We start from the raw sequence: 24,957 nt of genomic DNA, 5'->3' as shown, positions 1-24,957 counted from the left end.
ATAATAAACATTTTGAATTAATAGAACTTAATATTGAATTTTTATATGTTTAGGATTTCACCAAAAATCTTGAAAAAGCTCTGCGCCTGTTTTGATCCTCCTAATAATAAAGGCAATGATTGGAGAAGGTTGGCCAAAGAATTAGGAGTAGACAGGTAAGACTTTATTGTTAGAGAAAGTGGCGTCAGGACACTTCCACTATAGCTGTAACGTACACTACTCACAAAAATTATAAGGTAATGAGGTTTGTTTAAAGTTATATATTTTCAGGTTATCTTTTTTTTTTTCTCAAATCTAGCATGCTTATTGTAAAGGATTACAATAACCCTACTTAGGGTTTGCAACTTTGTTCACTAATGATTCCATATTGTAATAGGCCTTTACGAGAAACGCCCCAAATTTTGCAAAACAAAAGGCTAAATTTTATTGATTAGGAAAGATGTTTACTGTTCAACGGTCAGGCTCCATGAGGCTTATCTCGGGCTCAGCATACCAGTTATAGCCCTTGTACTAACCCCAAGACATCGAACAACTCGGCTAGCATTTGCTCAAAAACATCTCACTTGTATCCTCCGTGTATCCTCAAGTGATCGACGTGTGAGGGTCTAAAGACGTGAAGATGAGCGATATTCGGCCTGTAAAGTTGTCCACCATGATTCTTTTTGGAGGTGGCTCAATAATGACCTAGGGTTCTATATGGTGGATGAGGATCTATGACAACAAGAATATACGTGGATGAAATCCTGCTACACGTTGTTCATCCTTTCGCTGGTGCTGTCGGAGAAGAGTTCGTGTAGCAGCAGAATAACGCCAGGATCACACAGCAGGTTTTCCAGGATGAAGGAACAGAGATACTGGACTGGCCTGCTAAGTCACTAGACCGCACTCCGATTGATCATGTGTGGGACTTGCTAAGGAGAGCTGTTAGAGACAGACAATCTGATCCTACGAATGTTCAGGAGCCCAGAGCTGCCGTCATCTAGGAATGAACTGTGCTGCCCCAACAACTCATCTGAAATATTGTCATTAGTATGGGAACAGAGAAATCTTAAACAATAGAGAACGACCTATTAGCTACTAAAGACTCATTTTGTTAAATTTGTTCATCTTAATAACATATATTTTCTTTGATACTTGTGCAGCCAAATATTGGCATCTTTCGTTAATTTTGTATTTTTGATGTTTGTAAATGAATTTTTCGACTTGCTTGTTTTGTTTACCTGTGATATTTGTAATAATCAAGTTTCGCCAATATTGAGCTTCTTTCAGTGTTTGATTTGTTTTCAAACTTCGAAAAAAACATATTAGAAACTCATTACTCTTTTTTTTTGAGTAGTTTATTAAATTTCATAATTACATCAATAAAATTTTAATAAACAAATCATGAAAAATGTTTAAATCTTTAATTAAGTAAACAAATGAAATATATCACTTCATTCTCATAGTTAAGATGTTGACGTTGGTTTGTTGTTAAACGCAAAGCTACACTATAGGCTACCTGTGCTGTGCCCACCGCAAGTATCAAAACCTGTTTTTATCCTTTTAAGCCCTCAAACTTACAGCTGAGTCATCGGTAGGCTAAGACGTTTTCTTTGTTCGTTAGTTTATTATTATTTTGTTGTCCTGTTACTTTTCTGCTTTAAACCAGTGATTCTGAACGTGGGGTGCACGCCCCACAGGGGAGGGGCATTTGAATATATTGGGGGACAATTTGAAAACGCTACAATAAGAAACATTTTTCATTTGGGTGTGAATTTTTCTAAATTTTACATTATAGTATTATACCTTTTCAACACCAAATTTGTTTTTATATTAAGGGGCATCAAATTTTTGAGGTGTCGGGGTGGGGTCATGGAGCAAAAAAGGTTGAGAACCACTGCTTTAAACGATTTACCAGATTTTTCCTTTTTAAATTTGGGTTGCTTAATCGAGAAATTTATAAACTGATCTTATCGAAACCTTAAAATACAAAAAACACGAAACTAGTTTAATAAGTAAAGTATTGCACATTCTAGCTGTGTTTTAAGAAAATACAATGGGAACATTTTCTGAATTTGATCATTTATTCTACCAATACTTAGTCCTTTTTATCTGCTTTAAACAAATTATAAGATTTTACTTATCTTCCAGCTTTCTTATGATATCGGTATTTCGTTTGAAGTTAAGCATAAAGCTACACAATGGGATATCTATGTTCTGCCTACCACGGGTATCGAAACCCGGTTTTTAGCGTTGTAAGTCCGCAGACATACCGCTTTGGGGCTAATCATTCTTCTCTTAAAAAATAAGTTTCTAATAACTGAAAATATTATTTTTTTATTCTCGCATTATTGCAGAGAAACTTCGTTTTACTGTAAATTAGTCGTGAAAATACGCGCAAAACAAAATATAGACACCTTGTTTTGAACGACAATTTACACGTTCTTGTCAAATTTCGAGTAAATCTATGCAGCTAATTTTGAGATCCTCCAAGGCCTCTTGATCCCCCGTTAGAAGATCCAGTACTAAAATTCCAAAAATCTAAACACAGATACTAAATTTGAAGAATCCCTTACATGTACATACCATTTTTTAAATATTAGTGTAGACAATCTTGAGAGCTTCATAAACTCCTTTGATCCACATTTTAGAACCCAGTATTAAAAGTTACCAAAGTCTAAGTATAGATCTGAATTTAGATTTTTTATCAGCTCCTGAAAGATTAATATAAATTTTTAAGTAAATCGGTTTACTCAAACCCAAGAGCTCCAACACTCTTTGATCCCGATTTTTGTGTTGCCTCACAGATCTTTCTAAGTTTTTTTCTGTGGGGTTTCAAGAGTTAATAGTATACAAAATTTCGCATTGTTTTGTCAAACGTTTGGTGACATTTTAAATATCTACAAGACGTCAAATACGGTTGAATATTACGATATGTATATATAAATCACTTTATAATAGTTATTACAATATCTGCTGTAGCTAAAATGCTAGCAACTTGGACTGTGAATTTTTTGTTGTTGTTGTTTAAAAACTTTCATGTGACTTTTTACAGCTTTTATTCTTCTCCAGCTAACACTTAGTTTCTATTTACGTGAGTTTTAAGATTATGTATATCTAAGCAACCAAACTAGTATATGGTTTTTGTTTGTTTATTTATTTATTTTACAGGTATTTGAATTACTTTGCAACTAAAGCAAGCCCAACTGAACACATCCTTGATCTCTGGGAAGCCAAGCACCCAGAATCCACAGCATTAACCGATCTTCTAAACTCGTGTAGAGTTATGGGGCGTTATGATGCTTCAGTAGTCATAGAAGAAGAAGCTGGACCATGGCTTTGAAAAAAAAGAAAGAAATTATAACAATTGTTAAGATTTATACTGCTACTTTCAATTAATATTGAAGGACCTGCATGTAGTTAGCTAAACAATGGAACATAGGGAGAAAGTAAACAAACTAATGGACCGTGATGTTGACTAACAACACAGTATGGTGCCTCATTTATTTGCCCTAAACTTTATCTATAGAGGTCAAAACTATGCAGACTTCTGTGCCAAGAAACACAAAATATGTAGGACAGTTCTGCGTGTATTTGTCATAATTGTGGATAACAATAGCTTTTCTTTTTCATTTGTTGTTGTATATAGTGTAAAGTAATTGTAAATGAAGACATATAAATATATACTGTGCCTATACTAACATTATTTCAATGCAAGTTTATATTTTAAATAAACATAATTACAATTTGTTTAATAAAAAAGGAAAAATCAAATGAACATCAATTTTTTTTTACATTTTATTTTGCTTGAAATCACATACAGTTTTTTTTCCAGGATAGAAAATATCTGACTAAGATTTTTTGATAAGACCAACTTGTACAGTGTATTTCATATGTTTTATACTTGTAATTACAGTTTCCAGATCATTCTAGATAAAACTCTTCTACATACTTTGTTACTAATAACTTAAGATGGGGAACCAAAATATACTGGAAATATGTAATTAACAATGGTTAATCTGTTAACACCTGAAAAACCTGGATGGTACTTGTATTAAATAATTTTCTTTAATGAGATATAAAAGATGTATAGAATAACAACAACACAAAAGTAGAAGTAGATAAGTGATTTTTCATAAAGATTCAATATACCTCGCGTTTGACTAATCTTGACTGAAATGATTAGGCTAGACATAAGGATCACTCTTTATAAAATGTTTTTTATTGTGTTTTTTTTAATCAAGAGAGAAAATAGTTGCTCACAATATTTGTATAGTGTTGCCTTTTAGAATTTTAAATATAAAACAATTGGAGAAACTTTATGGTGAAATGTCTTGTATTTCCAAGTGCAGTCACAGAGTTTACATCACAAGATAAGCATCAGGTTTCACGTACGGAGGATGTTTAATTTCACGAAATAAAATATAAAAAAATGTATGCGTCACTAATGTACATATATTTTATATGTATTTTACTCTATCATACGCACCGGATTTTTATGGATGTAATCTTAAGAAGGTACTAATTATTACACTGTCAACTGTTGCAAGAAGTAACATCTATGTTACTGATGCAACTCACACTAGACTGCAAATTATTGTCATTTTTAACGGTTTATAATAGTAGTGTGTTAATTTAATTTTTTTCTGGAACACGGTGTGTCTCAGATATTTTTGTTCAACGCCAAACTCATCGGCTGGACTGGGCATGATGACAGATAAGTCTATCTAAAATATTATATGCAGTACAAAGTATTTATTATTTTAATTTAACGTTACAGTTTTAAACGTCAAAACCCGTCGAGGAAACCAAAACCAACAGACCCAATATTAATGATAAAAATCGCTCTGCACTGTAGTCTAACGAATAATGTTTCTTATCATTAAAATTAGGTCTACTGTTTCACTTTCTTTCGACGAAAACTATCATAAAATAGTCTTGTAACATTTCAAAAAAAGAACTAATCAGGTAACTTAAAAACCAGAAAACGGCCGTGTGAAATTTCACAATGAAAAAAAGAATAAAAGTATTTTGACAGAAGAGGACACGGATAAAAAAACAACAACAACATTCAGAAAAATTGAAGAATATCCAGTTTTATCCTTTGATAACACTTATTTCAGAAATTTTGCGCAAACCTAGACAAAAAGGTAACTATCTGCACAGAGCCTACTCTCATCTGATCCAATAGTGGGATTTGAATTTCGATCTTATAGCGCACCTATAGCCAAAGTTGGACACGAAACATTCATCCTCAGATTTTCAGTCATGACACGCTGATCACTAAGTTACGCCTGACTCTTGATGATGCTACTGATGTGGATATTCGTGACTGCGATAGTCATCTCCTCACGTACGTATTTTTCTTCTTAATGATAAAGCCAAGTAGTTAATGACCAAAACTCGAGCAATTTTTGACCTCAGCATGATGACAATACAATTAACACTATTTTACTATAATGGATGTAGCGTATATATATATATATACACATAACCAAAACTCCTGGGAATTGTAATGCCATCTACTGAATGACACCATAAATAAAAATCTATAAAAAATGTCATACTTTGGGTATTCATGTTTCAGTTAATTCGAAAAATAACTACGGTATGTATGACAACCACTTCTTTATCACAGAACACAATTTTAAATAAAAGTACTCTATTCATAACAAGGACACGACTTTCACTAAAATTGTACATAAGAGTTTGATTATATATATTCATCTAATCAAAAACACCTTAGGTGTGGCCAAATAAGAATGAAATCAAAATTGGCAGCCAAACTGGTAGCTACATGTACTACATTGATAAAAAGTTTACAGCAAACATTCATTCATTAGTTAGCCCGACCGCGATTTTTGTTCAAGTTGGGGCATGATGGTGGATAAAACAAAATACGCGGCCTAGCTAACTAATGAATGAATATTTTCTGTAAAATTATTATCAATGCTATAAGTGTAGTTACCAATTTTGATTTCATTCCTTTAAGTCGCACCCTCAATCCATTTTTTAGCCACACCTTAGGTGATTTTTTTTAGATATCATGACTTTTTGTCAATACACACCAACAAACCACAGCAAGTAAGAAAGTGACACCAACATAGTAACCAACATTAGCTTTAGGATCGTAACCCAATTTTTTGGAAGAGACCTGTACTTTACAGAACCAACCACTTTCTTTAAAATATATGGTGATAGTTTTCCTCTCTAAAACAGTGTTAAAAACTTCCTTTATAGTAACGACATGGAATCTAAATTAATAGTTTCTTGTCATCACCCGTACAGTTGTATAAAGCATTATTTACGCTAATTGCTTAAGCTAATATCACGTGATGCTAAATGCACGTTAATTAGGAGAATTTCATAAAATATTTAGCAAATTTGTGTTTAATAATTGACAATGAATAACCGTTCACCCTAGTTTGCTTGGCTTAACCAATACTTATGTATCTGCACGTCTTTCCACCCTATAGTTTTTGTTAAATAACTCTGCACATGTAACTTATATTTAGACTACATTTGACACCTAATTGTAGGTTTTAAGAAAATCCATAAAAGTTTAGTATTTTTTTCTATCAAATACATTTTCTGTACCTTTGGTGTGAAGAAAAAAAAGGAAAATTCAATCAAAATTGTATATTTGGTATGTGAAGGTTCCCATACAGCATATCCACTGAAAATGTGATATAGTTTGGATTACCAGTCCTTGCCACAGAAAGTGAAAAATTGCTATCAATAAGTGTCCTGCACTGCAGCAGGTTGTTTTGACTACAACATGTCTTGATTGATGTAAGTTTTAAATATAGTAATAAATACTGGAGTTCTTAAAAAAACTGGGATTTTTTCAATAAAGGGTAGCACTTTTAATATATAAAAAATATTAGTTTATATAATCACAATCCGAACACTTTTCCTGTGCAGTACTTCCCAGAAAAATACTTTTTTTTAGAAAATGTTCACTTTTTACCACATTTTTTCAATGAGGTATGAATACTACGATAAGTAATTACTAGAATAAACAGCCGCCCGTAATAGTCGATCAGTCTCTAAAGCCATCCATGCAGTGTGCTGATGCTAGTGGTATGGCAAATAGGGTTTTAGATCGTATCTACAGAAATACTGAATTTAGATCTAAAAAGGTTATCATTTCATTGTACAAGTCACTGGTTAGGCCACATTTGGAATAGTATGTTCAGTCTTGGGTTCCTTACCTTAGGAAAAACATTGATTTGTTGGAAATGGTTACTAGAATGGTGCCTGGGATGGAGGGGTTGTCATACAAGAGGTTGAATTCTCTCAAACTGTTTTCTCTGGAAAAAAAGAATAGTTAGGGGGGACTGATTGAGGTGTTTAATATTGTAAACGGAATTGATAGCGTTAGTGCATCATCATTTTTCATACTTAACAGTGAAAATAGAACAAGGGGACACAAATATACATTTTGGCAGGGGTAGGAGTCATCTTCAGCTAAGACAGTTGTATTTTTCTAATAGGGTGGTTGGCCTTTGGAATGGGTTGCCTTCAGGTGTTGTGGAGGCAGTAAATTTAAGAGAAAGCTTTATAAGTATATGAATGATAAGAACTGGCTTTAAGATTTTTCTTAACATTTATTCATTCAGTTTTAGTTCAGTGGATGGAACAGCCAAGATGGACCAATAGGTCCCAAAACGTTATGTTAATAATGCAACTTATCAGTTTAATACTGCCAAATAACATGAACAAAACAATTACTTTCACCACAAATAATAGGAGTCTTAGATTAAGATTCGATGACAACTAAACCAATACTCGTTATTATCGGTATGATGTACTTAAAAAAAACATTTATGGATGGCATATTTGGTTATCATTTTGTAATAGTAATTAAGTTAAATGGCGTTTCTAAAACTTTCTTTTATTTCACTTAGAATCCGTATGTCAGGTTTACTTGAACATCAACCTAGAATCAGACAGTATGCAGTTATTATGCTGTGTATGCTTTTCACAATCCGGTGAAAAATAATTACAATTTTACTTGTCAGAAGGCAAGTCTTATAAAGTTGTAATCATTCTTCGTGGGTTAGTACAAGGTAACAATTATTTATGTATCAAATGACTGTTTGTTGTATCCCAGCAGGCCTGAAGAGCTCTTGATAAAGCGAAATGCGTCGTAGGCAGTGGATATGACAAAAATAGTATGGTTCAATACCGTTATTGTACACTCTTCTAATTCTTGAAAATACCTAATGGACTAGATGAAGAATGTTGTGTTTATAAACGAAATAGGCCTAATTCTAATGTCTTATTACAAGTAAAATTGCAATATGCAAGTATCGCTATAAACGATTTTGTCTCCTAAGGCAGAGCTACGCAATGGATTATTTGCACACGGCACAAAAAAAAGGAATCGAACCCCAGCTTTTTGGCGTTGCAAGTCCCTAAGTTACTGCTAACCCACCAGAAGACTACTACATACTGAAAAGAATACGAACTTTTTCTGATAGGTTTGCACTTCTCCACAAAAACGATTATTTAAAACATAGCAAACAACTGCTGTACATTACATCATCATTCTGAATAAACATGATAAATACATCAAAGTTGTAAAGAAAGTTATCCATGCTAAAATTAGTTCGAATAATTAAGAATCCAACAGAGGTACCATAGATGTAGTAATATAATTCAATTATAAACAGATTGTTCAGACAAAACACAATATTTTATGTTCCATGTAAGTGAAAAAGAAAAAAAAATGGATGATGATCTGGAAAAATAGTCACTCACAAGATTTACTCAAATTTTAGGGTGAAAATAACCTAGAAGGATAGAGGAACACGTTACCATTGGCAATCAAATTTTGAGCTACTGACCAAAAAAAAAGATAGCCAGTAAGCAGCATCTTACCACCCACTATTTATGTTGAAGTATTGTTATTCTTTTATAACACAATCACAGTTGCAAAGGATATTTTGTGGTATTACACAAGTTCGAAACCAGATATTTCAAAACTTAACTGTTGGATTACCGTACCTGAACACTATTTCTTAAAATATATTTTAAATTCAGTACAGAGCGTATTTAATGTTTGATTAGCTTGGTGATTATGAACAGTTTTCAGTTCGGTAAATGATGGGAAATGATATAAAGCAAGCACTAGATAATTACTGGGTTTTTCAACTGTGCTACATATTATTTTAAGTGTGATTTAACATGGTATATAAACCACCTTGCAAAGCCAAACAACAGAAAACCAAAGTTAGCATTTCACTATGATATCACAACTTTGTGTATTTTTGCTCTTGCTTATTCCCTAACTTGACCATTTTTTTTACTCATTTTGTACTGATCCAGAAGTTACTAACATTAATTTGCAGGAACACAATATTCTTCAAGGAATACATTGGTAAAATTACATGAACATTTAGCTTGGATTATTTTGTTTTTTCAAACAAAGCAGCACAATCTAAACGAAGAATTAACTTGGGTAAAGTTCAAGTTCAAAATGATAAAATAAACAGCAACTTACAGTAACCTTGTTTATGTAGTATTTTCTTTAAAAAAAACACACATGAAGTTCAAAAAATAAACAATTTTCTAATCAAATTTATTTTTAAATTACACAGTGAATATTACTTAATATCACACAACTTGAACTGACTGAATGATAGTGATTTATGAAATCTTAAGTCACATTTGCTTTTTCATTCATTAGTCTAGCAAGAATTAAGGAGGTGTAAAATTACTTTAAGCTGCTAAGTTACATTTAAAACAACAAAGATAACTGTTCAACATCATATAATTTATCAAAGACAAATTTTAAAAGTGATATAGTTGATAAACATTCACTACAAATATCTCTGCAGTTCAAATGAATTGTTTTGATATATGTAAAATGGATATTCTGTAAACTTTATTTTTTGTCTAAGTAATTTTAAAGACAATTCTTTTTAGATGCTACAGGAAGTATAACTTTTAATGGCAATTTATGGGTCAATTTGCTAAGCCTATATACATCAAACCACTTAGTTACTTGTTTGTTTTTGAATTTCGCGCAAAGCTACACGAGGGCTATCTGCGCTAGCGTCTCTAATTTAGCAGTGTAAGACTAGAGGGAAGGCAGCTAGTCATCACCACCCACCGCCAGCTTTTGGGCTACTCTTTTACTAACGAATAATGGGATTGACCGTCACATTATAATGCCCCCATGGCTGAAAGGGCAAGCATGTTTGGTGTGATGGGGATTCGAACCCGCGACCCGCAGATTGCGAGTCGAGTGCCTTAACCACCTGGCCCACTTAGTTACAGTTTCAATCATGATTTCCAATAATCATTGTGTAAAAATGGTAAGTTCTAAACATGAAACAGGATTAAGTAACCCAAAGGATTTATAACTGTCAATCCATAATACCTTTGATATTAAAAAAAAAAGCTTGAACAAAGTAACCAACTAAGAATCACTGAGCTAGAAATAAAAACAACCAACATATCTATATAACGTAAATATTAGTAGCTAACTCTACTCACAAAACACCTAACCATAGTCAAATCAAAAATAAACACACGTACACACAGTGGTTCAGCTCTTCATGTTTTATTTATTTAACTTTCAAAACATCTTGGAATTACACTCTCAATTTTAACCAAAGGTTTTTCTTAACGTGAAGCAATTGACACTTGCCAAACGCGAATCAAGTTATCTGTATAACCAGCAAAGAGTGTTTGACCATCAGCAGACCATGCCATAGAAATACACTGAGGAGGCTCTGCTTTGGAGCTTGTTGTGATCACTTCAGGTCGCAGTTCATCTACCATGTTCTTACCTTCCAGATCCTGCAATTAGAGACCAGTTTTAATTTAAAATGCAATTAATATAAATAACATTTGATTCTCACAAAATTTTCTTTCAGCCTTGTTAAACAAAACTTTTTTTTATATATATATTTCAATTAATGCACTAAGAATATGCCTTTAATTTATAGCAACTGAACTTTTTTTTAGAAAAATTTGCTAGATATCAAAACAAAACAAAGACTGTATGAAATATTTAAATGAAAATCAACAGTATTTCAACAACAAAAAAAACAAACTCTGTGGATGAAACAAGTACACATTAAAAGCACACTTTACATATTCAAAGGTTTTTATATTATTTGTATAATTGTGCTTATCAAATTTTTTATTTCAATTGAAAGAGCCAACTAAGGTTTAGTCATTGATATTGACTAACATTAGTTTTTAAATATAATGTTGTATTTGCATATAAATTAATGTAAAATCACAACATACATTTTGAATAAAACATGACAGAGTGAGAGTTAAGTTGACTGTAGAAACACAGCTTTCAAATAAAATCCTAAATTAATTGTTAGAGGAGATGGAACAAAAAACAGCTACAACAACCAATACACCTAACATCAACAACCAACACTTTGAGGTGGAACAAGAAACAGCTACAACAACCAATACACCTGACATCAACAAACAACACTTTGAGGTGGAACAAGAAACAGCTACAACAACCAATACACCTGACATCAACAAACAACACATATACTTGGAAACAATGGAATTTCATTTTTCACTTGAAAAACAAATTTGATATTTTGTCCACAATACAGCAAACATGTAAACTTTCACTGTGACAAGGGTACATTTCAATTTGTGGGATTTTTAAATGAATACAACAACAGAAATATCAAACAGCAAAAACTACAGATTATATCTGCCTCTAATACAAAAACTAAACTAAGACTAGCATTTAGTGCCACTGTGATTTATTAATTATGTTTTGATTGTTCATCTTGGAGTTTAAGTTTCACCATAACATGACCAGTAGTAATGACTTTCTTACTATACAAAATAGATATTATTTGGTGTAACTGGTACTAACAAACATATATAGAGTATTCATAATTTTCTAAAGTATTGCAGTGTCAAAAAAAGCTTAATTTTTTAACTTCTAGAAACATTTAGTGAATCAAAATTCTTAATAAAATAGCCCCCTTGCATTGGTAATTACTATATAAAATAACACCTTATCTAAATTGGTTAAGTATGTTGAAAACTGAAAGAAAGTTTGGGGATATTTGAAAAGAAAAAACTGCTACTAGTTGAGGCATCAGTCAAGTTACTGCAAGTTAGACAACACATTTATACCATTGGTACACTTTACTAGTAATTCATTTTATAGCTTTAACTGTACAGTAAACATACAAATTAATAGCTTTAGCCAACACTTGTATGTATCATTTAGTCAGGGATATTAATTTTTTCTAAGAAGCCATAATTAGCAACATATCAATTTTTGTTTTTTACGGAACCATCTTTATTATAATTTGTACCACAACAATCACAAAAATTATTACAAAATAAAAAGAATTGAACAGTTTTTTCTTCTTCTAACAACTAGCTCAATTAAGCAGTGCAGTATGTTCTGACTACTCTGACATCTTTGTAGGTGTATTTTAGATAGTATGTTTGCTTCCGAGTCAATATCAGTGGATGTCAATGACAGATCAGAGCAAAAACAAAAATTGATATGCAAATATTAAACCACTTGATATTAAGAAGTTAAAAAGAGTTAAATGCAATATCAAATCACTACTACTACTATACAATACTGTGATAAGGTTCCTACAATACAACACTTCCCACCTGTATTGGGTAAAAATTTTTTTTACCAAATTTATATGTGGATGGTACTTACATTCAAGCCAAATTCATAACTTATGGTAAATTTCATAAAAAGATTGCGAACTGAAGTAATTAAACTTAATGTAGTATGTAATATACCAGTCAAGAATAACCCTCATCATTGCAGGACTTGTTATCACTGGCAATCATAGTATCTAAAGTAATCATTGGGTATAACTTGAACTGGTCTATTTCTATAATTGTAAGATTCCTATAAGAACAATTTAAGGTCTTCTATACCAGTGGTTCCCAGACTTTTGGCAATCATGGACCAGTAAAATTCCAAAAAGAATTTCAGAGAAAAGGACTTAAGTAAATTTTAGTCATCAAATACTGAAAAGAAACGTAAATACGTGTCAGTGCTTTCAACAGCCAAAGCATGTTGCAGACAGATAGAAAGTTATTCAAGGACCAGTACTGGTCCGTGGACCGTCGTTTGGGAAACACTATTCTATACTGTTTTGTATAGTATCTTCTTATCCATCAATTAGAATTAAGCCTCTATATAGATAAGGATATATGAATATAAACAATCAGAATAGTAAAATAATAAAAAAAGGAAAGATGAGGAAGATTTACTACCAATTCACTAACAAAGAATTAAGCCTACTTTCGTTACAATGGTGCCATATTTAATAAACATTAGTTTATGAGTGCATTATAACCAAATTCATCATTCTTTGCTATTTTTAACACTACTACTACTAGTAAGATGTGTCAAAATTGGACAAAATATATAATTTGCATTCATACTGAACCACACAAAATAAAATATTTGGCCACTACGATAGGCTATTTCTAAAAGTTCTTTTACAACTAAAAACCATCTCCAGCAATATTGATACCATGGATACCCATCTCACCTTCAAAGACTTAAATTAGCCACCATATTTATGCATTTATTAACAACAGAACAACTTCAAACACCAATCTTTGCAAATAAAGACCAAACTTTCAACTTTTAGTCTAAATGAATGCTAGTGTGATAGAAATAGAGAAAGGCAGTTTGGCTTGTCAACTGAAATTCTAAAGCAATTGAATAGGCCTAAGTGTTTATGATTTGCCTACAATCTCCATAGTGCAAACAATTTGTTGTACATATGTTTAACTAGTTTGAATATATATAATTTAGAAAACAAGTGGAGTGTTTGCCGTTCATTTATTTTTGAATTTATCACTAACAAGTCACAGACACCTACTGCAGATGAATCCTAAGCCCAACAACATCACAGTATATTACTATACTTTTAAAAGTATTAGTAAAAGCCTTTAACTGACAATAAGCAAATATAACCTAACTTAGTTTTTGGCACACACACACACACCATCTATTATATTTGTGCATTTATTTTTTAAATATAACAAACTGAGATTCATTAGGATTCAAACCATTTCTCTCACTTGTCAAACTCTGACTGAATCAACTTTCATAAACTCTAAATTTTCACTTTGCTAGTGAATAAACAGAAATCAGTATAATATGAAAATTATTTGGAAAATACTAAGGGTTGAAAACATTGCCTTTTGTATCTTCCATATATATATTATGCTTAATACAAAAAATATCAGTGACAGTTAATTCTTTTGTATTTCTGTTAACAAATATTCTCTGCAGTAATGTAACAAAATTCTCTCTAAAAGAGTTGCTATACTCTAAGACCAACAGTTATTCCAAAGATTGCAATCAACATCTGTTACAAAAAAGACCAAACTTTCAACTTTTAGTCCAAATGAGTATTAAACAAATAAAAAAATTGCTGAATTATAATTTTTGGTGTGATATTTTTAATTATACCTGACTCATTTAAAAAGCAGTATCCTTTAAGCATCCTTAACCTTTTATCTGGACTTTAAAATATTGAAGTTCACCTAGAAAAATTTTAATTTCAAAATCAAACTTCTCATTAGTTTCAAAGTCAACACTATGATGCAAGCTCTAGTCAACTTCTAAATAAACTCTTAAAAACAGTCAATATTTATGCAAAGAAATTATTTTCAACAACTATCCAACATACCCAGATTTTGGTGCTGGGGCCAGTTGCCACACACAACCAGTATCTGTTTGGACTGAAACATAAGCTGTTGATGATGTCAGTATGGTCTAGGGTGTAGAGATGTTTTCCTTCATTTAGGTCCCACAACATAGCTTTACAGTCCTGTTATGAATAATCAGTCACATAAATTTCAAAATAAATTTAAATAATTTCTTACATATAGGAAGAGCAGGTTCCTTTTCTAATTCAGTATGATCCACAAAAGTGTTAAAGTAAAGTAACTATGGAACATGAAATGAAATTCAATTCATACTAGATATTTGAATTTTCTATACATATTTAAATTCTAAATTATGTAAAAAACAAAAGATTCTAGATATCTGGCAAAACTGAAGGTGTTTAAAAATATATTAAAACAAAAAGTCAACTTTGTATGTTAACGAATGCTTACCTCTGCTAAAAGAAACTAGCCTAAGTAATATGAAATGAATGTTGACACCTCAAATAATTCTTTTACCACACTTGGTAAAAATTAGTTGAAAATGACTAGTGTAGCTGACTACAAAACAATACTATCAAAATGGTAATACTATCATGATGTTTGTCTAACCTGTGATGATGGGATATGAAAACATATATCCACACATAAAAACAGCAGCATTTGGCTAAGAGAGCGGCTAATTCTCATAATTTAATATACATATTTAAGCACAAAGTTACATAATTGAGAATTTGTGCTCTGTCTACTGAAAATAATCAACCAGCTTATTTTAACATCACAAGTCTATAAACTTACTGCTGATCCACCTGGAGATCGTATGATACATAATGTTTACAATTCATTTATGATAAAACAAACATTAACACCTAAATTTTGATATATATATAGTACATGATTTTTTTTTTAATTTTCATGAAAGAAACCTAAATTATAAACTCAGCCATTAATGTTTTCAAAAAGCTACAAATATGGGGTATCAATTTATTTTGGAGATATGATTAGCAAGTACTACTATGGAAGCAAATCTCAGAGATGGCAATAATAATTCTAATAATAGTAATTTTGCTTTAGTAGCATCTACTTGCATGTCAATACATGAAATAAAATGTTTATGCATTGCTACTTAAATAGGACATTTTATAATAATAATAAAACAGCACAAAATATATTATACTGAATAATTGTTTCAGAATAATATTTTAATTTAACTGCACAAAATATTTTTTATAAACACTTGTGCTGTTACAGACTGATTACTAAGTAGATTAAACATTAAAATTTTGCACTTAAATAGATAACAAGCAACATGACAGTGTCAATTTATCACCAAATGGGATGAAATCAACAAAATTATCAACTCTTACTTCTGTGATGTAGGAGACTTTTACCTAACTACTTTGTCAAGAAAGAAAGATTAGTGAAATGCTTCTCTTACATGTAAATAAAAAAAATGTTGTAACTATCCTAATATTCATAAAAGAAAAAACTGAATTTACTACAGAAAACAAACAAATAATTAGCAGATAAGAGAGAGCTGAAGTTCCTTTTCAAGAAAGAATTTTAAATACTATATAGTAATTAACAATAAAGGCTAACCTCAAGATATGGTATCTTTTTTGTACCACACCTGTAAGGTTAATGGTATCAAAATATAACATTGTTGTTCCTGTTCAGCATTATAATGTAATTGTTATTCTTTTATTGTACATATATTATCTTGATGCTCTTACGTCTTGCTCTATGATGATATTTAATATTTCTACATACTTTACTTAACTATTTTGATACAACACTTATACATAAATACACCTAGCAACAGATAAAACTTTTTACGTGTTGTTGCATAAGTACTTGTATTTCACTTCTTGTGATGTCAACATGAAATATTTATAGATAATTGCAAAAATATATAAAAGATAATTATACTATCAGATTGTAAGAAAGGAAAGTTAAGTAAAACAAATATTCATTCATGCATTTATTTCCAAAATTTTAAAACATGTGTAGTATTATTAATTTATTATATACCTCATCATGTCAATTTTTTTGCTCATTTTTCTACATATATTTTGTTTCTATTAACCTTTACCAACAGGAGTCTACCTATGGTCATGGGTTAAAGGCCATGTCAACGTGTTTGTCGACTCACATTCAAAATTTTATTGAACTACTATTTTATGAATGTATGTCAATAAGTTTGGTATGAAATTTTAGTATTATATATTAGTTCATTTCTTAATTTAAAAGTAAATGTTAAAAAAATCCTAAATACCAATTTTTTGTGTGTCACGTGGTATGTTGAATGCAGCATTGGTTCAAATTATGTTTGTGATGTCCAAATACAAAGTTTATAGTTTCTTACAAATTAGATACTCAAATTACCAATATTGACAAGCTAGAATATAAGATAAGAACCTCCTATCTTTTAATTTTCTGAGATACTAATACATTTATTGAATCAACCAAGGTGGCCCACCCACTTCTTCCATTTTTGCTTACATATACCTCCTTCACCCAATGACATTTGCATAATCAATTGAAAGCTCAGAATGTCCCCCTAGAGCTTTTCTCAGCCTCTGCGAAGTATTTGCACGGGATACTCTTTTTTTTCATGCTAGATTCCAAGCAGTAAGGTAAGACATTAGAGTTTGGAAAATCATTTTTAAGACCCAAATACAGTTTAGTTACTAAGATTGATAAATTATAGTGGAATTCTGTGGTATTGATACAGTAATTTATGATTTTTTTGTTCTTTCAAAATGCATATATAAAACTTAAAAATTATTTTGTTTTGTTAATATCCTCCACATGTGATATTTCATAAGGTTTAGCAACTTACAGCAAATGAGTACAAAGTTCGTAACTAGAACAGATAATTCTTTTCTATACTTCTTTATTTACTGTTCTGTTTTAAGAAAAATAACTGAAATAACTGTATATACATATATATAATGTATCATAACTGAAATGTAACTATTTTATAAAATACTGGTCCACTAGAACACAGCCAAAACAGGTTACTTTGTAAAAGCTAGTTTTATATTCTTAGAAGTAACATGAGTGCATGTGCACTGCATCATTGCAGCTTCTATAACGTTAGTCAGGCATGGCTGAAACGTCAATAAAATAAAAATAATATATATATAGATGTATAATGTTATGAGATTTAAGCTATTTAGTCTAAACATTTGTGTTTTTGTTTTATAACCTGTAGTCATTCTAGAAAGAAAAAACATAACATATCTGTTTCCTAATTTTTTTTATGGTGGTTACAAGATCCATCAAACTGACCAAACCCTTAAAGAGATACAATAGTGGAAATAACAGATAAAAAGTTTTTTCTAAAAAAAAATGTTTGATTAATTATCTGAAGATTATAAAGATTTCACATCTTAAAATCAAAATTACTTTGCATGTTGGATAGTCAACATTTGAAAAGAAAAACATTATTTAAATATCTTACAACTTAAAAAAAAAAAATATTTTGTACAAAAGCCTTGTAATATTTACTGTATTAAAAGTTATAGCATGAAACTAACAAGCACAATGGCTACAAGGTCGGTCCCTGGGACTGAGCCCCTAGTGAAAGAGTTAAGTGAGAACCAAAAAATGTACTCACCTTACCACCTGAGGCACACAGTGAACCATCAGGAGAAACTGTCACAGTATTCAGGTAGCCAGTGTGACCAATGTGATTGGTCTTCAGTCGGCAGTTAGTCAGGTTCCACACCTTGGGAAAAAGAAAGCTTATATCACTACAACTACATAAAATGATTCCCTCTTGACATACAAGTATTAATATTACCCTCATTATTGCAGAACAAAGTCATCACATGCTAATCAAAAGCTAATACATGCTAATCATTAGGCAGTATTTAGCAAGTAAACTCAGTAGAGAAAAACTGTACATACAAACAACTCACCTTCACATACTTATCCCAGCCACAGGATACAATTATTGGATTGCTGTTGTTTGGAGAAAATCTCACACAAGACACCCAGTCACTATGGCCATCCTCCTGCAAAATTTAAATTTATTTGACATATGACATTCAACATAATCTTTAACAGTGACACTACTTATTGCATGTCCTAATCTAGCTTGTAAATGATACAGTTTAATGAACTTTTATAAAAGTACTTAGTATTATTGGAGTATTTTTACAAATATGCTTTTTTTCAAACTATAAGTTTAGAAGCCACATAACTAGGATCTCGATTTTAAAGAGAGTATTAAATACAAATTATCTGATAAATTGTTCCCACACTTGTTGTTAGAGATGGGCAATTTGCTCAATTACCTATGAACATTAATTATATTAATTTGTGTTACATTAAGCAATTGATTAATCAAAATTCTGATTAAATCAATTATTGTAACCAAAATTAGTGTTTCCAGTTATTACAAATAGCCAAGACTAATGTGAGAATAATTAACTAGTTGATGTAATCAGATAGTGAACCTGATGGTTAATTGCTTATCAGATTCCACTAATCATGTAGTGTGAGGGATGTGTATAAATGCCTATCAGAAGCAAAATAAGACCAAACGTAGAAAAGTATTTCAGTGAAGAGGCCAAGAATATGGTTTTAAGATTACTCTTTTTAGTAGGGCTTTAAAACAAATTAGGACTGTTAATTCAGGAGTTTCATTAAGAAAACAATATTTGTCGCATTTATAAAAAACAAGATCCAAAATGCATACTGAATTTTCTTTCAAAGGCACAGAAATGTTTACAAGATGATCAATATGTTTTACTGAGAAATTTTGTCCATAAATACTCATTTATACAGTCATGCCAGTCTGTTTTCTTCATGTCTTGGAGCACCCAACATATATTGAAGGATGATTTGATAACACTTGTTCACATTATTTGCCTTTTCCCTCTATTTCTAGCTGAACAATGGATGGATCATACTGAACCTGTCCTTTTTCTTTTAATTTTGTGACAAGTCAAAACTAGGAATCTTACTTACATAAAGTATGTCTCACAGTGTGCACTAGAAACAGCCTAGAATATGTTAAATTACATTGTTAATAAAAAACAGTCTTTGGCCCCTGCTGAAATGAAACTGCTAAACTTTACTTGCTGCCAGGTGATAATGCAAAATAGTTCATACATTAATGTGTACAAACAATGCTGAACCAGCATTAACTCTTATAAACAACAAGGCATGATAGTTTAATTTAAAACAAATATGCTTGGCCAGATAAACCTACTTGTGTTAAAGTTAAAATTGGAATTCTCTGGTATCAATATAGTAATTTATGATTTTTTGGTTCCTCAAATGTATATATATATAAAACCTAAAAAATATTTCATTTCATATCCTCCACATGCAAAATTTTAAAAGGCTTAGCAACCTACGTCGAGCAGCAACCGAGTACAAAGGTCGTAACAAGTCTAACTAGCTTCAGATATACTAGATTATTACTTCTAACTTCACATCCTGGTTAAAATCAGTATCACTAGACTTTCAATATTGACACTACTGTGCCATATTCATGCTTTTAACGTCACATTATCATTGCCAAAAAGAGCACATTGAACATAATAAACTTACAAGAACAAAGTGAGTCAGTGGGAGCAAAGCCATTCCAGACACAGGTTTTAATTCCATGGAAACACCACAAATACGGCCAAATGCAACAAATCAATGTCCTCAACTTTACGCGTCTCTTCAGTTGCAGAAAATTACAAATTTAGGAGCCTTATATCCTGAGCCTCTTTCTCATGTATATTTGTTAAACTCAATCTATTTAAAAGAATATGAAATAATAAGCTCTCTAGTGAGTATGGTAGGCAACTGCAAAATATTCTGATGATCAAATGTTTATTACTTTATTACTGATCCTGCAAGTGTCAGCCTGAAAATCCTGATTTACCCATTGGACAGTGACAGCATCTAATAACATTTGTGTGTCTTAGGCTGAAAACTAATCCAGACCATGTTATTATCCTCCTCGTATAAATGGACAAGAAGTTACACGAAGCAATGTCATTTGGTAGTATGTGTAAAAATTACACTAACCTGAATAGTATACTTGCATTGAGCCAAAGTATTCCACAATTTGATGGTCTTGTCACGAGAACCAGACACTATCTGACGGTTATCAGAAGAAAAAGCCACACTCAGAACATCTTTAGTATGATCTTCAAATCGGCGGGTGGTATTCCCCCTAGAATTAAAAGAACGTACACTTGCTTAACTTTCACCAGTGAAAAAAAAAGAAGATAATTTTAATCTTAAAACTTTTTCATGTAAAATATTCCATACCAAACAGTGCCAATAAAGAACAGTTTTAATCATAGAATTACCAAAGCATCAATTCAATCCAAAAGCCATATGATCTCTTTAAAAAATAAAATAAAAAACTTGATGAAACAGTTTATAACTTTAGTATCTTATGTACAACAAATATTGTATTTTTTATTACGATATTTGTATGAATGTTTGACTTTGGAATTCTTAAGACTTCTGATTTTTTTATAGTTAAAAATGCTTACCTTTGTTCTATATTTCAATAACAAATTTTCATGTCTTCATACATTCTTGTAAAGCTTCATAACAGATATTTATGAAACTAACCCTTGCTATTGATTTCATAAACACAATGTCACAGTGTTTACAATCACTGATACATAACGAAATGTTTTCACCATAGCAAAATAATAAACTAACGAACTTATTAATTGTTAGTAAGAAGTTTTCAATTTCTCACAAGTTCAAAAAAGTTCTAGTAATATAATACAAACCAAAGTTCTATAATTTTTTTGTTCTTATCTCTACACAGTACCTGAAATGGACACCATGTTGGCTTATACAGTAAAAAAAGGGCAGAAAATGAGCTTTCATTATATGTTATATCACTACCTATGATTTCTTAAAGCCAAAATAAGCTATTTACATAATACCACAACTGAAGTTAAGAAAGTGTTGGGATAAAATGGAGAAAACTACACTTGTATTGAAATTACAAGATTCAAAATGATGTAGCTTTGTTCAAAACCACTTTAACTTTTCTTTCTAGGGAGCTAAGACTGCCATATTATGCCCCCCAAAAAATTCACACAAGCTAATGTTTCCATTCAAAGCATATTTAACCCAACCCAAAATAAACTTTTTTTATTGAATAAAGTTCATCACTGAAGAATTAAAAAAATTCTGGAAGAATACCTAGAGGCTTATTTTCTTTGTTTTTAATTCAATGGTGCATCTTTGTTCTTGTATAGGCAGGTGCACCCTATCAGGCACCAAAGGGTTAAAATCACCCATAATTTTTAAGGAAATCATCAATTCACCTCTTGTACTCATGTGAATGACAAAAAAAAGTTTAATAAAAATAAAATTCATTAATATTACTCCTGGAGTACTCTTTTTTTTTTTACAGAAATTTCAAATGATTTAATCCACCTGTTTTAGTTTTTCAATTTAAAATTATTTATTTAGGATACAATGTGTTCACCTCACCAGTAATGAATGGTATAAAAACAAACTGATTTGAGGGTTAACAACAACCTTTTGAATAATACAATATTAAAAGAAAACAAGCACATTTTGATTAATCTTACAGCAATCACTAAAACAGTATATCCATGAATGCCTATATATTCTTCCAAATTTATATTTGTTTTATTCATATGTTCAGCTAATTTGAAATTAATGTGCCAAGTAGCATTTCATAGTAGGATATCTAAACTACATTGTTCAGTTACCACTTGATCACCATACAGATAAAATTTAAGAACAGAGGATCTATTAGTTTATCTAGACCATTCCATTCACTAGGTTTAAAAAAAAAACCCTTAAAGCCAGCCCTTATTCAAACATTTATCCATTCTTCCTTTAACCCTTTTGAGGCAGGTCACAGGTGAAAGGCCATGTCATCTCCTCTGTTGACTCGCATTCAAAATTTTTTTGATCTACTATTTCATGAATTTATGTCAGTAAGTTTGGTATCAAACTAGGTTATAATTCAAATTTTAAAACTATACATTACTTAATTTGTCAATTTAAAAGTAAATATTAAAAAACACAGATAAACATTGATTCAAATTAGATGTTTGTGATTGTTTGTTTGTTTTTAATTATGCACAAAGCTATGCCCACCACTGGTATCAAAACCCGGTTTCATACAAATTAGAAACTAATTACAGATATTGACAAGCTAGAATATAAAATAAGAAGGTTTTATCTTTTCTATTTGCTAAGATATTGCTCATATCAAACACAGTGGCACCCCTCCATTCCATTTTTGGAAACGCTCCCTCATATACACTTTCTTCTATATATGACATGAATAACCAATCGAAGCTCAGAATGTCCCCTAGTGGTTTTATCAGCCTTTTTAATGTTCCTTCCTGGCATTTCTTTCTTTCAACCAACATTTCATTTTTTAGACCCAAATACAGCTTAGTTACTAAGCTTGATAAATTATAGTAGAATTCTATGGTATTGATGTAGTAATTTATGATTTTTTTTAGTTATTCAAAAGTATATATAAAACCTAAACAAATATTTTGTTTCATATCCTCCAAGTGCAAATTTTTTAAAGGCTTAGAAACCTACATCAAGCAGCAACCGAGTACAAAGGTCGTAACTAAAAGAAATAATTGTTTGCTTTACTTCTTTATTTACTGTTCTATGTTTTAGGAAAAATAATATTAAGAACTTATTTACAAAAGAGACAATAATCTATATACATATATAATGTATAATAATTGAAATGTGACTATTTCACAAAATACCAGTCGACTAAAACAGAGCCAAGACGAGTTACTTTGTACAGACCAAGTAACATGTGTGCACGTAAGCCACGTCATTGTAACTTCTGTATTGTTAGCCAGGCACGTGTGAAAGGTCAATTTAATAAAAATAATAAATATATATAGATGTGTAATGTTATGAGAATTTAAGCTATTTCGTCTAAACATTTATGTTTATTTCCTAATTTTTTATGGTGGTTGCGAGATCAGTCAAATCTACAGAACCCGTAGAGAGATTAATTACTGAAAATAACAGATAAAATATAAAGTTTTTTCTTAAGAAATGTTTGATAACTATCCAAACATTATAGAGATTTCGCATGTGAAATTTGAAAATTTTCTGATGCATAAAAGTAATTTTAATCTTAAAAAGAAAATTACTTTGCATGATAGATAGGCAAGATGTGAAAAAAAGGCATGAAAGAAACATTGCTTTACAAACCTCAAGACTTAATAAAAAAAAATGAGATATTTTGCATATGAAAGCATTGTAATGTTTACTGATAATCAGACAAATTTCATTAACACTTGCTTACTAATTAAAAAGTTATAGCATGAAAACTATAACAAGCACAAAATTGTTACTGAGGTCTGTCCAAGGGACCGAGCCAGGGCTGAAAGATGCTTCAAAATTCACAGCAATCACCACATCTGTAGGCAACCCATTCTAAAGGTAGGGATTCCCCAAGAATTACAGTTCTTGGCCAGAGAAGTGTCCGAGTGACCAGTTGCAGTTGCAAATATTTAAATCACTCATAATCAAAATACTAAATTATGGTACACCAAATAGCTCGTTGTGTACATTTGTGTTACACTGTTCTGTTTTGCTGTTTCTATATATTATTTATGTTTAGTAAGTATGTTTAGATTAATCAACAATTTTATGCTATAGAATGGTGACTTTTAAATACAAGATTTGTTTTCTTAATTCAGCTTCAGTTCTTTTAATTTGCTACAAAAGGGTGTTCCTGCAATGTAAACTTACTGGATATAGCTATACCAGTAATGCTTGTAGCATAAAATGTGTACATAAACATTTTGCATTTAAAATATAGACACAATTATTGTTCCATACAAGATATATTACCTACATGTGAATGTTGTATTTTTCATTTATATGGAGTAGATGTAAAATAAGTTCCGTTTCAATTTCACACAAGGCTACATGAGAGCTATCTACACTAGCCATCCCTAATTTAGCAATGATAGGCTAGAGAGAAGGCAGCTAGTCAACTCCACCCACTGCCAAATCTTAGGCTACTCTTTCTACCAATGAATAGTGGGATTGACCATCACATTATACCATACTCACACAACAGTTGAAAGGGTGAAAATGTTCAGTGATGGGGATTTGAACACATGACCCACAGATTGCAAATCAAGGACCTTAACTCGTTCAACCCGGGCTCGGACCATGGGACTAACCTTGTAACTATTTTGTGCTTTTTATAACTTTTAAGTTAGTAAGTAAATGTTAACCAAATTTGGCAATTTATCAGTAAACATTACAATGCTTTCATTTGCAAAATATCTAATTTTT

The 24,957-nt window shown here is 31.1% G+C and overlaps 2 protein-coding genes across 5 annotated transcripts in view; one reads left to right on the top strand and one right to left on the bottom strand.

The window, feature by feature from the left end:
* LOC106460278 (netrin receptor UNC5B-like) overlaps positions 1 to 3,665 on the top strand; it is an 80,724-nt gene extending 77,059 nt beyond the window's left edge. For all 4 annotated transcript variants that reach the window (XM_022386953.1, XM_022386955.1, XM_022386954.1 and 1 more), the window contains 2 exons: positions 54 to 155; positions 3,151 to 3,665. In XM_022386953.1, coding sequence (XP_022242661.1) covers positions 54 to 155; positions 3,151 to 3,322 — 274 coding nt within the window. In that variant the 3' untranslated portion in view covers positions 3,323 to 3,665. The remainder of the gene's footprint in view (positions 1 to 53; positions 156 to 3,150) is intronic.
* Positions 3,666 to 10,536: 6,871 nt separating this feature from the next.
* Positions 10,537 to 24,957, bottom strand: part of LOC106460281 (receptor of activated protein C kinase 1) — an 18,510-nt gene continuing 4,089 nt past the window's right edge. Inside the window, exons 3-7 of the mRNA XM_013919970.2 lie at positions 20,683 to 20,830; positions 18,573 to 18,668; positions 18,269 to 18,379; positions 14,670 to 14,810; positions 10,537 to 10,791 (exon numbers count right to left, since the gene is read on the bottom strand). Of these exons, the coding sequence (XP_013775424.1) occupies positions 10,615 to 10,791; positions 14,670 to 14,810; positions 18,269 to 18,379; positions 18,573 to 18,668; positions 20,683 to 20,830 (673 nt within the window). The 3' untranslated portion in view covers positions 10,537 to 10,614. The remainder of the gene's footprint in view (positions 10,792 to 14,669; positions 14,811 to 18,268; positions 18,380 to 18,572; positions 18,669 to 20,682; positions 20,831 to 24,957) is intronic.

Source organism: Limulus polyphemus, unplaced genomic scaffold (assembly GCF_000517525.1).
Source record: "Limulus polyphemus unplaced genomic scaffold, Limulus_polyphemus-2.1.2 Scaffold740, whole genome shotgun sequence".
NCBI lineage: Eukaryota > Metazoa > Arthropoda > Merostomata > Xiphosura > Limulidae > Limulus > Limulus polyphemus.
This window is presented reverse-complemented; position numbering and strand designations above follow the sequence as displayed.